The sequence below is a fragment of the Acomys russatus genome, chromosome 15 (assembly GCF_903995435.1).
Source record: "Acomys russatus chromosome 15, mAcoRus1.1, whole genome shotgun sequence".
NCBI classification, from domain to species: domain Eukaryota; kingdom Metazoa; phylum Chordata; class Mammalia; order Rodentia; family Muridae; genus Acomys; species Acomys russatus.
The window spans coordinates 52,658,404-52,675,288 of NC_067151.1; the positions used below are offsets into that span (position 1 = coordinate 52,658,404).

At 42.9% G+C, this 16,885-nt stretch overlaps 1 protein-coding gene across 3 annotated transcripts in view; it reads right to left on the reverse strand.

Moving 5' to 3' along the window:
- The window catches only part of Rapgef2 (Rap guanine nucleotide exchange factor 2), a 222,095-nt gene that overhangs the window by 137,784 nt on the left and 67,426 nt on the right, over positions 1–16,885 (reverse strand). For all 3 annotated transcript variants that reach the window (XM_051157312.1, XM_051157313.1, XM_051157310.1), the window contains exons 2-3: positions 14,767–14,837; positions 10,994–11,050 (exon numbers count right to left, since the gene is read on the reverse strand). In XM_051157312.1, coding sequence (XP_051013269.1) covers positions 10,994–11,050; positions 14,767–14,837 — 128 coding nt within the window. The remainder of the gene's footprint in view (positions 1–10,993; positions 11,051–14,766; positions 14,838–16,885) is intronic.

The window sequence follows — 16,885 nt, forward strand, 5'->3', positions numbered from 1 at the left end:
TGTGTGTATGGGTCTTTTGCCTACATATATGTCCATGCACTACTACATGCGTGCCTGGTACCCGCAGAGGCCTGAAAAGGGTATTGAGTGCCCTGGAACTGAAGGCACAAACAGTTGTGAGCTGTGCCTTGTAGATGCTGGAAAATGAACCTGTGTCCTTTGGAACAGTAAGCAGTGCCCTTAACCACTGAGCCATCTCTCCAGCCCCAAGGGAAACATAAGACATTAAGGTTTATCCCCATGCGCATAGCCTGAGGCAAGGTAACAGGATTACATTCATAATGGCGACTCCATACAAGTATTACAAATGATATACCCCATACAAATGACAATTATTCCATCCTTTAGAAGCATGACACCAAGCCTGCGTGTCAGAGAGAATCCAACTGTGATTGGCTTTTCAGTGATTACAAGTGTGTCACCTCTAAAGGCAAATTAATACAGAGTGTGAAGTTTATGGACTCAGTCTTCCTGTCACCCATCATAAAACATACACCAACTGACAGGCAACCAGTGTTCAAAGTCGATGAAATACCTTGACAACAAGTATTTGGGCGTCCTGAATAAGCACTGATTACTCTATAATTAGGTTTGACTCTTCCTATCAGGAAATCTATGCAGCAGATTTAAGGGTATGAAAATCACTATCACCAATTTGAACTTCTCTGCCAGGTGCTGTCCCAATATGGGTAAAGTTTCCTCCAAAGGCTCCTGTGTTGAAGACTTTGTTCTGAGCACCTACTGATACTGGGAGGTGATGAAACCTTTAATGTTTGGAGCCGAGAAAGAGGACATTAGGTCACTGGGGTTTTGTTTTTGAAAGGAGCTGTGGCACTCGGTCTCTCTGTTTCTTGCCACCATAGAGGAAGCAGGTTTGTCAGCCACCATTCCTCACCAGGATGTACTATGTACCTCACACTACAGGTCTTCCCCTAATAAACAATTACATGTAATAAAAGACTTTTAAAAATGAGACCTATTTAAACAAACAAACAAACAAACAAACAAACAAACATCCTAAGCAGCAACCAAGTGTCACAGAGTGCCTGGATTGACAGTACTGATGAGTTAGAGGTTGTTAATGGAGAAAACACTAAGTAATTACTACCTTGTGACTGCGCCATGCGAACTTAGGGAAGCTAGGAAGAAAGTGACTCACTCTACCAGAGAGATGCTCAGCCACTCACAGGAACTTGAGCAGCGATAAAAACTAAGTGTCAGAGGAAAGGTGCTGTCAAAAGCAGGAACATCAGGTTTGTTCAAAGACTCTGAGGAGAAGAAAAGATGGCGTGCTAAATGAGTGTAAGCTGTCAGCTAGATCGGCACAGGTGAGGACAAGAATTAGTGCTTTCTTCAGGCTCGGTCAGCAGAGGAATAAACCGTCTGTAGTATTTAAAACCGACAGAGCTGTTTCCATGTTCTGGCTATTATGAATAAGGCTGCTATGAACATGGTTGAGCAAATTTTCTTGTTGTGTGCTGGAGCATCTTCTGGGTATATTCCAAGGAGTGGAATAGCTGAGTCTTGAGGAAGCCCTATTCCCAGTTTTCTGAGATAGCACCAGATAGAGTTCCAAAGTGGCTGTACTAGTTTGCATTCCCACCAGCAGTGAAGGAGTGTTCCTCTCTCTCCACATCCTCGCCAGCATGTGGTGTTGCTTGAATTTTTGATCTTAGCCATTCTGATGGGTGTAAGATGGGATCTCAGAGTTGTTTTGATTTGCATTTCCCTAGGGAGGAGAATAAGGGGAAAATGGGAGGGAGGGAAGAATGGGAGGATACAAGGGATGAGATAACCATTGAGATGTAACAAGAATAAATTAATAAAAAATTTAAAAAAAAGTAGATACTTAAAATAAAAATAAATAAATAAATAAATAAATAAATAAATAAAACCGACGGAGCTTTGTAAAGAAGCTGGTGGTGCCTGGTTTCAAGACAGAGGGCCTAGAACCTTCAAGTTTAATTTCGTTAGGATCATGTGGCCGACAGGAGAGAGTACCAGCAACCTGCGTGGTGCCATTACTTCCTGCATGTGGTCAGCTCAGAGTATTGGACCCGGTTCCATCACAGAGCCGTGACTATAACACAAGCGTGTCATGGTCTCAGTTACCTGAGAATTGATACTGACTAGATACTGCTAGATGAGGCACACAGCTCTGCCCAGTGCAAGGAGCCATGTCTTAGTCAGGCTTTCAGGAGGCACACAGCTCTGCCCAGTGCAAGGAGCCATGTCTTAGTCAGGCTTTCAGTTGCTCTGATGAAAAATCACAACCAAAAAGCAAGTTGGGGAGGAAAGGGTTTATTTGGCTCACACTTTCAGATCATAGTCCATCAGAGGAGGAAGTCAGGACAGCAACTCAAGCAAGGCTGGGACCTGGAGGCAGGAGCTGATGTACGGGACATGGAGGGGTGCTGCTCACTGGCTTGCTCCCCGTGGCTTGCTCAGCCTCATTTCTTACAGAACACAGGACCACCAGCCCAGGTATGACCCCACCCACAATGGGCTAGGCCCTTCGACATGACTAATTTAAAAAAAAAATACCTTACAGCTGGAGTTTATGGATACATCTTCTCAATTGAGGTCCTCACCTTTCAGATAACTCTAGCTTGTGTCAAGTTGACATAAGACTAACCAGCGCGAGCCATGTCAGTGTAGTTGGGGGACGAGATAAAGCTTAGAATGAGACATCTCTAGAGAGACCGTGTCAGTAGCAGTTGTTGGATGGGACAGCTACTTTGGCACTCAGAAAGAAGTCCCAATCTCTTGATAAAGTGCACGGAGATTCGGAGGGCGGGAGCAGCAGGCCTCCCGCCAGAGTGGCAGAGTTCTGGTGGAGCAGGCTGGGAAACAGCCAACAACATACTGTGGCTTATGTAAAAGCACAGGAGAGAAGGAGGCTAGGTCATTCCATTTATGGTTAGTGTTGTCATTGCATGGAGGTCAGAGGGCAGATTACAGAGGCAGACTCTCTCCTTCTGCTACGTGGGTCCTGGTGCATCACTCAGGTTTTATCAGCCTTAGGAGCAAGCACTTTTACTAACCAAGCCGTTCTGCAGGCCCCTTAGGACTATTCTTAATGAACAGAATACGAAGGATTTCCTCATCAGTGTCAAAGATGTGAGCTTCAATTTTACAGAACTTCTTTGCAATATTCTACAGGTCCACGTGGTGGCAGTGTCTCTACACGGGAGAGTGTGCCTGGCACACTGCTAGAACAGCAAGCTATTGTAAATGATCCCGCTGAAGGTAAAGGGATGTTGAAAGAATAACACTAATTTAAAAAAACAAACAACAACAACAACAAAAACCCTTATCAAGTGGGGGGGGGGGAGAGCAGTATCAGGCCAAAAAGTAATTTCTGAAAAGTCTATTGACCAGCTAATACAATGTAAAAATGTAAGGAGATGCCAATCGGCGAGTTTGTCTAATGAGAGTGAAGGCAACAACACACAGGCTAGGAGAGAAGAGAGTGGCAGAAGTGGTGGCGCACGCCTTTAATCCCAGTACTCAGGAGGCAGAGGCAGGCGAACTGCTGTGAGTTCGAGGCCAGCCTGGTCTACAAAGCGAGTCCAGGACAGCCAAGGCTACACAGAGAAACCCTGTCTCGAAAAACCAAAAAAGAAGGAAAAAAAAAAAAAAAAAGACGAGGAGGCTCACTCAGCCTTCACCTCAACATTGCCAGCCAGAGAAAGTGACAAGCTAGAGTCACAGTAGGCAAACAGAATCCAGAGCTCTCCAAGGAAGAACGTCACACTGCCAAGGCAAAGCTAGACGGATCCATGAAGCACCCCTCTGTATTTCAGTAGGCATTCGAAGTCAAACCAGGAGCCGGCAATCACAGAGCAGCGGAAGTGAAGCCGGGGAGTGTGTCATATCTGGGGGTTGGAGGAAGTAGAGCCCACCAGTGAGCTCCAGTGCTGAGGAATCCCACAGGCAGGTCCCGCAACTGAAGGCCACAGGGAGCCAGGAGCTTGCATTTAGCGTGGTTAGACTGTGATTCTGGTCTTCTCACCAGCTTACACTACTTGTGCTCTCAGATACAGGATTGTGTGCAAGGGGAAAAAAAATTAAAAAGCTACAGTGAAAATAACTTCACTTATCTATGACAAATCATCCTGACTGCTCCTGTCAAAGGTTTTCAAGACCAAGAGCCCTAGAGGCTCTTCTAAGCACACTTGCTACTGCTGGAGCCGGGCAGGGTTTCCTGTGAACACAGTGTTCCAGGCTTCAAAAACTTCCTAACCCTGGCTGCCTGCCAGCCCACAGATGGCTCTCCAGATACACAGTCATTTCTGTCTCCCTCACCATAGTATGTCTATTACTGTTTATTACAACGTTTGATAACTCAGTTTCTTTTGCTCCTTTGATCAGATTTTAAGCTATAAATTCCAAGACAAAAATTCTACCAGTTACTTTTGTGTAGTTAATGAGACAGGCTATAAAGCTCATTAGAGAAAACCGTTGCCACACAGCCAAGCAACTGATCAAGCCAAAAGATACACACTTGCAAGCATGATGTCATTGCATAGTTACTTATAAATTTCAGAAAGAAATTTTTTTTAATTTTACATTTTTACTTTCCACCTTCAGAAAAGCAGTATTTTATTATAAAATAATGTATAGCTAATTATACAAGGAGAGATGCAAATGTTAGTGCCCATGATGTGAAAAAAAATAGTATTTAAAAGGTAGAAAGTAATTCCTGTTTCCCTAAAGTTCTAAATTGCAAGGAAATTACTTCACTTTTAAAAGCTGATGTAAAAGTTGGGAGTGACACACCTGCATTTCCAGCACTGGGGAGGGTGAGGCAGGAGGATCACTGCAGGTCTGAGGTCAGCCTGGAGTTCCAGAACAGCCCAGGCTATAGAATGGCATCTTGTCTCAAAAGCAAATCAATCTAACTAACCAGAGGAACCAACAGAAGCACCACTGTAGTGTTTACTTTTCTCAAAATCCTTATCCTACTAAATGACAGGTTTGAAGTTGTCAAAGTACTATTGGGGAGAACTGAAAGGACGGACTGGTGAAACTACTAGGATTTTCAAGCCTTATTGAAAATATGGGGGGACAAAGTAGATATCAAGAGATAATTCATTTAAATAGCAGAGCGAACAATACAAAACACTGAACTAACAAAGCCAGACATTCCATGGGTTCCTAATGCTATCGTTCCAAAGCTAACAGAAATCACTTGGAAATTAAATGGAGCGTTACACTGGAGTCATGAAGTTATCCAATGCACATTTTTCAACAGAGATGGTATCAGCTGCATATGCATCACAATATATCGACTCAATGACTCGGCTACACTAAGCCAAGGAACAGACAGAACCAAGGGCTTGAGGAACAATCAAATTCAAACCTGGAAACTGGCTTGGGACCTGCTGAGGGGTAGTGACGAACCCACTATAATTTCATCCTCACAAGAAACCTGCTTTCGCCTGGAGTAATCAGCTCTCAGAAAGGCTAAAGACAGCCTCCATACACCCCGAGAGACCTGACTCCAAGCCCCATCTGTCTCTGCAAACTGCGTGTAGCATTCCAAGTCCACAATAACCAGAATGCATAGAAAGTACGCCTCCTCCATCTATGAACATTAAATAATGGTTTTTATTCAAGGGGCAGTTTCATAGACAACATAAAACAAAAATACCTACAATAAACATGCCAGCTTAATATCAATAGCTTCATCTATGATAAGCCTAATTTTTTAAAGAAAACACAATCTTTTTTTCAAGTAAGTTAAAACCTTATTTTTGTCATTTTGTTTGTACATATATAAGCATGTGTTAAAATTCTTAAAACTTGGACAGAGAAGATATTTCAAAGTAGCAGTTACATATCTCTGTGTAAAGAAAGGAAATGAGACAAAGCCTTTTGCAAGAGAGGTAAAGCAACACAATACAAATAGTAGGTGAAGTGCTGATTTTGTAACTCACAAAGACTATGACGTGAAATAAAAGCTCGGCCACATCCAGAAAAGAGAAACTTACATTATGCAAGTGTTGGAAGTGGAAAAGCAGACAGAGAAGGACTTTCTCTATGGTGACAGACCCTGAGGCAACTTACAGGCTGTAAGAAGAGGCCAAACAGAGTGAGGTATAGTTACGCTGGACAGAGAAAGAACCTCTCTTCCTGCTGGGGGAAAGGGAGAGACCAAGGTGGGAGAGACAGATGAGCAGGTATTGGAGGGAAGAAAGTAACAGCCCAGGCCAGGTCAGGAGCCCCAGCAGAGTGAGGACAGCAGTGGGGAGGTATCTGCCCTGCAACCAGAAAGCCAAGCCAACCAGCAAACAGAATGTGAAAAGCAGAGAACACTCAGCTGAGTCTCGCTAAACTGCACATTTACAGGTTTAATGAAAAGGCTTTAGCAAGACTGAAGAGACCTCAAAACAGCTGTTTTGCAGAGGAACAATTTCCTCTCCTGAAATAAGAAGATAAACCCTTAAAGTGCAATGAGAACTCTTAGAAATCGCAGCACTCAGTCAGATCTGCACGTGGAAAAGGACCACTGAGGCACAGGTGCATATATTGAGGGTACTGCCATGCATACGTGTGTACACTTTCTCCAGTGGCTGACTTCTTGGTGTGGGTTTTGAACACTTCAAATATAACTGTCCTGCAAATGCAAATGATAAGGCTGGCCAGCCAGTTGGGAAAAGCCAGAGGAGACTGGCATTAAGAATTCAGTCATAAAGCCTGGTGCGGTGGCACATGTTTGTAATCCCAGCACTTGGGGAGGCAGAGACAGGCCGATCTCTGTAAGTTCAAGGCCAGCTTAGCCTACAAAGCAAGTCCAGAGCATCCAGAGCTACACAGAGAAACCCTGTCTGAGGGGGAGGGGAGGAGTCATAGTGCTGCACTGTGAGAAAGTCTAGTCTAAGAATTTCTCAGCTAATTCCCAGTTGATAGCACTCCACTTATTTGATGGTATGTTATACTTTTCAATACTCTGTTATATAATTTTTTAACTGTGTATCTCATTTCAAGTTAAACTTTATTTTTTATTATTTTTAACCTCATGTGCATGATAAATACACGTGTGTGCACATCCATGCACGCAAATGAAGGCACAGGCATGGCACAGAGCACATGTGGAGGTCAGAGCACCTCCCTGTATGAAACAGGCTTTCTTTGTTGTTTCGCCTGTGTGTAGCAGGCTAGGTGGCCCACAAGCTGCTGGGGATTTTCCTGTCTCCACCTCCACCTTGCAGTATGTGCACTGAGTACAGAGGTGTGCAGTAAAGTGTCCAGTTTTAGTTGCTCTGTAATTTGAAATTTATAGACAATTCTAAATTAATGTCCTTTGATGGTTGGTTTCAATTTTCAACTTGATAAACCCAGAATTACCCAAGAAGAAAGACTCAATGAGGAATCACTCCATGGGTTTGGCCTGTGAGTATCTGTAGACAACTGTCTCAACAAAGTTACCTAGATCGCATCCACTGTGGGCGGCACCAGTGCCTAGGCAGTGAGTTCTGAACTACACAAGGGTGGAGAAATGGAACTGAGCAAGAGCGAAGAGGAGTAGTGCATTAATTCCTCCCTGCTCTGGACTGTAGCGACATTAAGCTCCTGCCACTATGACTTCCTCCCCACTATGACAGAGTATAACCTGGTGTTGTGAGCTAAAATAAACTCTCCCCTGCATTTCATGAGGGCCTTTATCACAGCAGCAGTCAGGTCCCTCAGCCTAGGAATTTATAGTGTTCACTCTAGTTTTCCCAAGTCAGTAAAATACCCAGCATATGTTACCAAGGACAAGGCCGTTGAAAGGATGGAAAGCAGTTTGTTTCTGCTATGTAAAGCTCAACTACCTTGTGTAAGTTGTTTGCCAGGGAGGGCCATTCTCTAACCCAGGCTAGCCTCCTTCTTGCTCCTCCTTAAGTACCTCAGCCTCCTGAGCATTGGGGTTAAGTCATGTGCAACGATGTCTGCACTACAGCTCAGCCCCCATCCGCCTTCTCCAAATTATAATGGTGGTGGTGGTGGTGGTGGTGGTGGTGGTGGTGGTGGTGGTGGTAATAATAATAATAATAATAATAATAATAATAATAATAATAATAAATAATGCTATTTTATCAGAACCACAACTTTATCCCCAATTTCAACACAATTTAAATGGGGGCCAGTGACTTATAGTAAAACTATGATACCAAAAAAGTTAGGGCATTGCAGTCATAAGGTAAACAAAACCTTAAAGTAGCTAAAATCTTGGAGGACCAAAACAAAAATGCTGACAATAACGGGGCCACCGGCAGCTAACAAAGCTGTGCCTTCTCTAGAGGTGTACATACCCTTGAGAGGGAAGAAGAGCTCTCAGAAGGGCACATGTCCTCGAAAAGGGGTGCCCCTGCCCTCAGTAGGGGTGCACACTCAGGGGGGATGAAAGAGCCCTGAGAAGGGGTATCCATATCCTCAGTAGAGATACATGCACCCTGAGTAGAGATGCTGGTCAAAGGGCTATGTACATCTTACTGTGGAGAAGTAACATTGTTGTTTCCATTCTACAGAAGAGGAAAATGAAGCATAGCATTGGGTTGAAAGAATACCACATTTACCTGCTGAAATTATTATAGCACACAAACATAGTAAGGAATATGACTAGTCATCTCTTGCTCATAAATGCAAAGCCTGCAAGTCTTCAATATTCTGACTGTGCTATTCTTCAGACCGAGCTCCAGGAGAACGAGATCCGTCACTCCGAGGTCCTCAGAGCGGCTCCCCAGAAGAGGGTATTATTAGGATATCATGAATTTCCATGAACAGCAATCACAGCTGTTCTTCACGTTTTGAGCTACACTTACACAAACTGGCAAGAGCAGAAACATGCCATGCCTGCTACGAGACCACAAAAAGGAACGTCTCATTTACACTCCGCTAAGTACGTCAGCAAAATACTGAGAACCCAGCTACATGAATCTGCAGTTAGACTCCACGAATTTTTATTCTTCTGAAATCAAGATGTACTGAGTACCCGGACTTTTCTTTGCTCACTGCCACTGGTACCTAATTCTAAAGAGACAAATAGGAGCTACTGGGAGAACCAAGTCAAACGCCCGCCACTTAAGACTAGTAGGGTAAGAATGGGCACTGTCAGCGGGTGTAAAAACAAGTACCCAGGATGGTTAAAGATGGTGGCCCACGTCTAATAAAAAGGATAAAAAATAATCACTGCTGGTGAACTACGGGTGTGTAGACAGGAGCACAGGTGGGCTCTGGCTGCTACCATCAGCCCTTTGCGAGGATGGCAGCATCAGTGTTCACTGTCATAGGTAAGACTTATCATTTTCAGGTATAAAAGGGACTGGAAAATGCCGGTGTCTGAGGCCAAAAGGGGAAAGGTACAAAACTGCCTGTGCTGTGTCTACCACCAGCTCACCATCAAATCACATGTCCAAGGGAAAGGACAAAATGAAAGCTAGTGTCTCCCTCAGGGAATTGCCTCAGTATATGTAACAACACTCAGTGGAGGTTTCCATCTGGGCGTCTGCACTCCACTCCACAGGCTCCAGGAGGCAAGCACAGCAGTTACGTACAGCTCATTCTTCGGAACTGCATTACAAGGGTTTACCTTCTGTGGTCAGTTCTTGTTATCACGTATTCCTTGGTGAACTACTACACATGCACTGCCATGGAAACGTTTACAACGGCTACAACAAACAGTAACCAGTTTCATATGCTACCGTCTGAGAATTATGTCCACTCCAACCCACCAGCTTCTCCAAAGCTTAACCCTGCCTATACGTCTAGGGGCTTCCTCCTTTGTATTCCTGCAGCTAGCTCCTCAGCTACCTCCTTTAGCATCCACTCATCCTGACATGACCGTCTTGTTCCCATGCATCCATGGGCACCGCCTTTGAGGGTGCATGAAGGGTTGGGGGGGGGGGAGCATTTGGTCATACCGCTTTGTTGTTAGAAAACCAGCCACCAAGCTACACATCAAACAAGACCTGACAGGGGCTGGAGAAATCGTTCAGCAGCTAAGGATACTTGCTTTATGCAGAGACGCGGGCTTCACTTTCCCGTGGTATGCTCACACGGAAGTGAAGGATAGCGCTTCACTTCCACAGGGTGCCTCACAACTGCCACAGCATCAAAAGCACCAAGTGAGGCCTTCCACCTGCGTTCCTAACAGCTTGGTCCACCTGCATCTCAGACACACTGTTTATAATGAACTCCTAAGGTCTCTACAGACTGTGGAACACATTCTGAGACCTAGTACAAATGCCTCCAACGTCTCTGAGGCTACCTCTCTCCTCCTCACCCAGCTTTATGCTCCCAAGTATCCCAATTGTATCCTTTTTCCTAAATGCTATTCCATTTCTACCTCCCTCTGTAGACTACAAACTCCTTCGTGGAGCAGCTGTCTTCTTTCTCTTTCAGTACGTTCTCCTTATAATATGGCTGAGAAGGAGTAACTATTGTAGTAAGTGCGATGAGAAGCAGGATGATGTCAGCACAGCAATCATCATAGTAAAGAATACCGACTAGGAAGCACAGCTTGATACTTAGAAGGTCTGGATTACTTCCTCTGGATTTACCACATTCCTTAAAGGCCAGTTGTTAGTCTGTAAGACATAGACTCCATATCTGTCAAGAAATACTAGTACAATTTTCAAAATTAAAGACGTAGAAGCTCATCTTCCTGTTCCTAGACTGAGCCATCTACTGTGACTGTGGGAAGATCCGTTTGTTATGCCGTGAGTGCTGAGAACCGCTTTGTAGTTCACAATGACATGGATGGAGACTATTTGACAACACAAAACCCTATCTCTACCGCACACGACGGGTGGAAACAGAAATGTGACCCGGCCACTTTACTACTGCAAACACTGAAAATGCCTCAGATTTCTCAACTACGGCAAGTCAGAAAACTTCTCGAAGCCCCATCCTCTGTTAACTGAGCCAGGCTGCTGCTAATCCTCTGTGACACTTGAAGGGGTTGGCCCCTGCATTGCACAACACAGACTCAGAAAGGAATACCTACTAGTACAGAACTTCATTTGCTTCGTGTCTTTCGTATCTCACAGTTTCACACATTAGCCTGTAAGAGAGAGGAGGACAGTGTGTTTAACACTCGCCATTAGAAACACACAGCTAAGACATTTCAAGTGCATTGCTTCATATGCTCATACGCTCTCTTACATTATTTGCCTTTAAAATGAGTATTGGTGGTACTAGAATTAGAATTCAATAAAGCAAATTAAAATCTGTCCCACCTGTGCCCCAAACACATCGTTCCACTGTGTGCTATAAGATAAAGAATCCACCAGGAGGCAGGCTTCACGTGTACTTTATGGGGAAGGTATTTGATATTTTGTAAACAGCATGCAGACCAAGAAGGCTCCCCAAAGTAAGGGCAATAGAGGAATAGGAACCTATTCATTTAAAAAGTGTTAACATCATTCACAGCTCAACACTAATGGTACTGAACTGGATGGAATTTTCAAGCCAATTCAGGCTTTTATTGACTCGGTATTTTTATGATGAATGAGCAAATGGAGACTTCAGAGCTCAAGGGTTTGTTATTTCAGCAGATACAACCCTGATTTTAAAATGTGAATATTTAAATATTCAAGGTTTTCTCAAGAACGTCATTAAAAAATATCTTATTATATTAGTACCAGCTAACTTTTCCAATATGCACAGGAATGATAGTGTGACTATTTCTTCTCATGAAAAAGCTGCCGCAACATGACATCCCAGCAGCACCCTCGTTGTGTGTGAACAGCTGCTATTCCCCAGCCAGGGAACACTGGGATCCATCCTTCCTGTTCGACCTTAACAACATCTTGGGCGCTCATTTTCCTTACTCTTCCTGCTATGTCCCCATGAGGGATTCAGCCTGACATAATTTTAGCCATCTTAAATCAAAATGGCCATGACTGCCCCTAACTAATCCTGGTAGGTCTGTTTCCCTCAATATACAATCTCAGCACACTTCAAATATTCACAACCATGTAGGTGGAATATGAAATTTTACAACATTCACCCAGCTGCTAGTAGAGTCAGATAAATGGCTGATAACCTGGGTATCAGCTTGAGAAAAATCAGGCTCAACCCAGCTGCAATGAAGTAAATTTTGTCCTGAATGCTTTATAAGCCCCCTACACTTCTGACCTAATTCACCCAGGCTCGCTAGGCTTGCCGCCGCGGGGGCTGCGGTTCTATCACGGAAGTGCAGCGCATTCAGGTCTGGGCCTGCCTATCTGCCCTCACTGCACCTTGGGGATGGTTCTCAACACTGGGCCCAGGTTGTTGGAGAACATCCTTGATTCTTCTGGGAACCAGACCTCCTAATGCCACTTAATTCAGAACACAGAATCACACTCTTTTAATAGATTGGATTATAATTATTTTATATTTCTATCTTCTCTGTGTATTTACATTTTTTAAAAACATTTAGACTACAGAGATTTATTTGCTTCACCAGAGAACTAGCATAGGTTTCCTTGCAACCAGTCTTTTACATTGCTCTCAGAATGTGACTGGATTTCTGCAGCAAGGTAGGAAAGAAATGAATGTTTGCAACACTGCAGTAAATAGGGCTATTTCATGCAATAGGATGCAACTCCACCAAATTTCATTTGCAAAGCTTGAAGCTTCTAACAAGTACCAAATGGGTGAGAAAAAGAAAACAAGTTAGTAATCACCATGACTGTGTTCTACAGATGCGAAAGCAGAGGCTCAGGAGACATGGCTAAGCGAAAGTAGAGCCATCTCCCTGAGAACCAAGGAGTGTAACAATTATAATATGGTTATTTCTTAATGATCTCAACGTGCCTATAAAATAATTACTAATCCACAGTGCTGAGGAACATAATGTATTGACAAGATTTTTGTTTCTAACACGAAATACGTCTGGGTACATATCTCAGTGGTAGTGTGTGCCTATTAAACATAAGGCCCTGAGTTTGAGCCCCATCAGAGCAGAAAGGAGGAGGACCTCAGCACTAAATATCCTCAAATGCTCACACGATGAGTCTGGCCCTAAGAGCTTTCTAAGCCCTGCTCCTAACTGCTTCTCCTCTTAGCAAAAGTGCCACTCCTAGCCCGGATGGATTACGCATCAGAAAAAAAAAACTAGGATTGTATTGGAAGAATACATGTGAAGACTCAGGGTTAAGGGGCAAAGTGTGGCTCTGACTGCAACACAGAGGTGCACCCTAACATGTCCACTCACTTTCCCTCTCACAGGTGCCAGCCCAAGCTGGGCTGCAGAAACAAAAGGGGAACCTCACTTTGGAGCCTTTTACCTTTTCCACTTGTGAAGCTATACTGAATGCAAGTGTCAGCTGGCTCTTCCCTGTTCATCTCAGATAAAACTTACTTAACAAAATGCAAAGGAAATAGATTACCTAGAGGAATAATATGCATTTTCCCAGACTGGAAGTATTATTCGAGTTTGCTGGAGTCAGTCAGTGGTTTACGTGGCTCTTCTATGTAACTCAGCTATGACCTTGTGCTAAGGATATGCCCAGCCTGTTTGCTGTAACTGAGACTGCTCAGCACACGCAGAAAAGTTGGCTTCTGAAGGGCTCGCCCTTGTGATGAGACACTTTCTAAGGATAGAATAACCTACACTCCTGAGTTAGTCATGTCTACCTAGGAATCGCCAAAAATGCAGAGAGGTGGTAATCTTGAAGCTGGCTGTTGAGTGTGTGAAGTGCTTTGTATTACTTGTACTTCTGAATTTTTCTTAGGAAAACCATCCTCACAAAAATATCAAATGAGCTGGGTGGAGGAGGAAGGACTGGTGGTGGCACACACCTTTAATCCTAGCACTCGGGAGGCAAAGACAGAGGCAGGCAGAGCTCTGAGAATTTGAGGTCAGCCTGGTCTACAGAGTGATTCCAGGACAGGCAGGGCTACCCAGAGAAACCCTGTCCCAAAAACTAAAATATTAAAAATTAGAAAAAACACTGCTATTGCTACAATTTCTGAGTCATCTCCAAAAAAATCCAGTTTTGCCCTTTCTAATAAAAACCTGTCTGGATTTTTAAGCACTTAATCTGTAATTGAGTTTAATTTAAATGATTTTCATTAAAAAATTAATTTCAGAAACATTCAATCCTCTTGAGACTTTTTCAATTAACCGACAAACATGAAACTGACAAGCTCACAAATTAATTAGTGTTTAAAGGGTATTCCTCTCATAATTAAAAATGGCTGGCATCACAACCAGACAGAATCGAAAGAAATAAGACCTCATTACCTCTTAGTTGGCATCTATCTTCCCAGACTCCTTTACTTCCTATTGCAGTTACCACCAAGTCACTTCTTTATGATGAAATTTGGGTAACTATAAATGAAGCTAGTGTATTACCGTACAACAAAAGTGGGAAGGTATTTATAGGAGTGTACCGCGGTGGAACCAGTGTGGTAAAAACTGTGCTGCCCACAAGGGAGCCAGCTACATAGTTAATGTAGTGAGTGTATTCCTTCAGAGATCCAGACCACGCTAAGCAATGAGCCTATTCACTTGCTGACTATTTTAAAATACATCTGAGTGCTGAGCTGTAGGCACAGGCGGGCATATAAAAGACCAGGAGGCAGAGAACACCCCCTTTTGGCCTTTGTACCAACTGAAGCTTACTATTGTCAGGAAGCGGAAGCAGACACTGGGTGGAAGTACAGAATCTTACTATGCAGAAATGCTAAAATATATTAATGCACCTGAATTCAATCTTGCAAAGCGTATCAAAGCATAGAGACCCACGGCGTTCTATCAATGTCAAACTGTTACAGCTGCATACACACCTTAGCTGGTGTTCCCTCAGGTTTGATAAGGCTTCCATACCATGTAAATAGGAATACACGATTTCCAGGTCCTGTCAGAGAAAAGAATAGAATTATTAGGCTAGTTTTGGAAGAGAATTTCTTCTAAAACTGTAGGTAGTACCGTGTGTGTGTGTGTGTGTGTGTGTGTTTAATTCTTAGACATTAAAAATTAACATCATCAAAAAAGACTAGCATGTCCAAATGTTACCCATTACAAATGGCTTCAGAACATGTGCAATACCTAGTGAATTATAAAATAAACTCACAAACTCATCAAAGCAAATTCTTCACCAGCTGTTCTTTATTATATGTTTTTTGCTGCTTACATCAAAACAGCAAATACAGTACACCTTCATTTGAAAGCATGGGCACTTGCTGATACGGTGATTATTCAAATTATTTTCTCAATATATAATATATTACTGTTATTTTATAATCATTTAATAATCAAGTATGAATTTAACTTTCAGTACTCAACAAAATGTCTTATATTTAGATTTTTTAAAAGGAAAAATTACCTTTAGCTCATAATCAAAGAAAGAAGATTCAAAGTCAATCATAAAAGTTCAGAATAGGTAAAGATGTGAAGTCCTGTTTATAGTCATATATGAAGAGCCAGAAAGGAGGTAGCTTTATAGGATTCCGGCGAGCACCGAGGTTACACAGTTGATGATAACAAGAATATGACTAGGAATATTCGCCTCTACATCTGTCAACATCTAAAATAAAGGTACTGTAACGTGTCTGCAGATTAAACTTCCTCCTTTGAAGTACTAGCTGTGAAAAGTGACAATCCACAAGTTACACTGTGGATTTAGTTAAGAAGACTAAAGTATGCAGTACAACCACCATCACTTGTTTTCCCACCAAGATGCCTACAAAACTGCCCGATACCTATAAAAACACACAAAACTACCCACATGTGTTATCCAGCAGGAAGTTCACACTGAGTGACCCAGAAAGCATTAGAAACACACAAGACCTTTAAACCATGCCTAGAAAAGAGAAGTCTGAAAGACATATAACAGAAGCAAGAAGTTGGATGTCAGAGACAGAGTCAAAGAGAAGGCAGCTATGAGGCCTCAGCAGAACTCAGTCTGTGATAGCAAAAGCGTCCTTCCACATAAACTCTGTCCAACCAGCATAAAAAGAAGCAGGTCGGTTTCATAACACCACAGTTGTTCCAAGGTCATATTCCTGAACAAGTTACGTCATATGTACCATGTATGTTGACATGGTATATGTGGACTTAAAATGTAAATAGAGAAGAACAGGACACAGCCCCTGACATAAGAGAAGGTGTTGGCAGCTGTTACTGAGCCTGCAATGCACAACACTGAGACTAGGAAGGGAATGATGGACTGACTGTTTCACACTACTAATACGTGCATTATTTTTTAAAGCAGAATTTACTTCTAAACCTACAGAACCGCATAAGTTAAACACCACACATAAGCACAACGTCTGTTGGGGGTACTTCTAAATGAACAACACTCAAGCAATACATGACCATAAAATCCTGTCTGTATCATGTGCTTCTGTGTATGTGTTTGTTTGTTTGTTTGGGGTATTTTGGTTTGTTTTTTTAATGTAACTGTTGTGTTTTATGTGTATGGGTGTTTTGCCGCCGGTGTGTGTGTTTATGTATACCACAATCTGGCAGTGAGTGTCCACAGAGGCCAGAAGGGGGCGCTGAGGGAACCATGTGGGTGTTGGGAATTGAACTCTAGTCATCTGCAAAATCAACAAGTGCTCTTAACTGCTGAGCCATCTCACCGGCTGCTTCTTATATTTTATAGATCCAAATAGATCTATAAAACTAGATCAAACTTTTTAATGAACTCAACCTTCACATCTAGTTTCTTCTATTGCTCTTTTTTTGTTTACTCGTTTGTTTGTTTGTTTTGGTTTTGTTTTATTCAGAGACAAGGATTTTGTGCATGTGTGTCGTCTTGGCAGTCCTGGAACTAGCTCTGTAGATCAGGCTGGCCTTGAACCCACAGAGATAGCCTGCCTCTGCCTCCTAAGTGCTGGGATTAAAGGTGTGCACCACCACCACCTGGCTTTTCTATAACTCTTAGAGTATGCTATCTCAAAA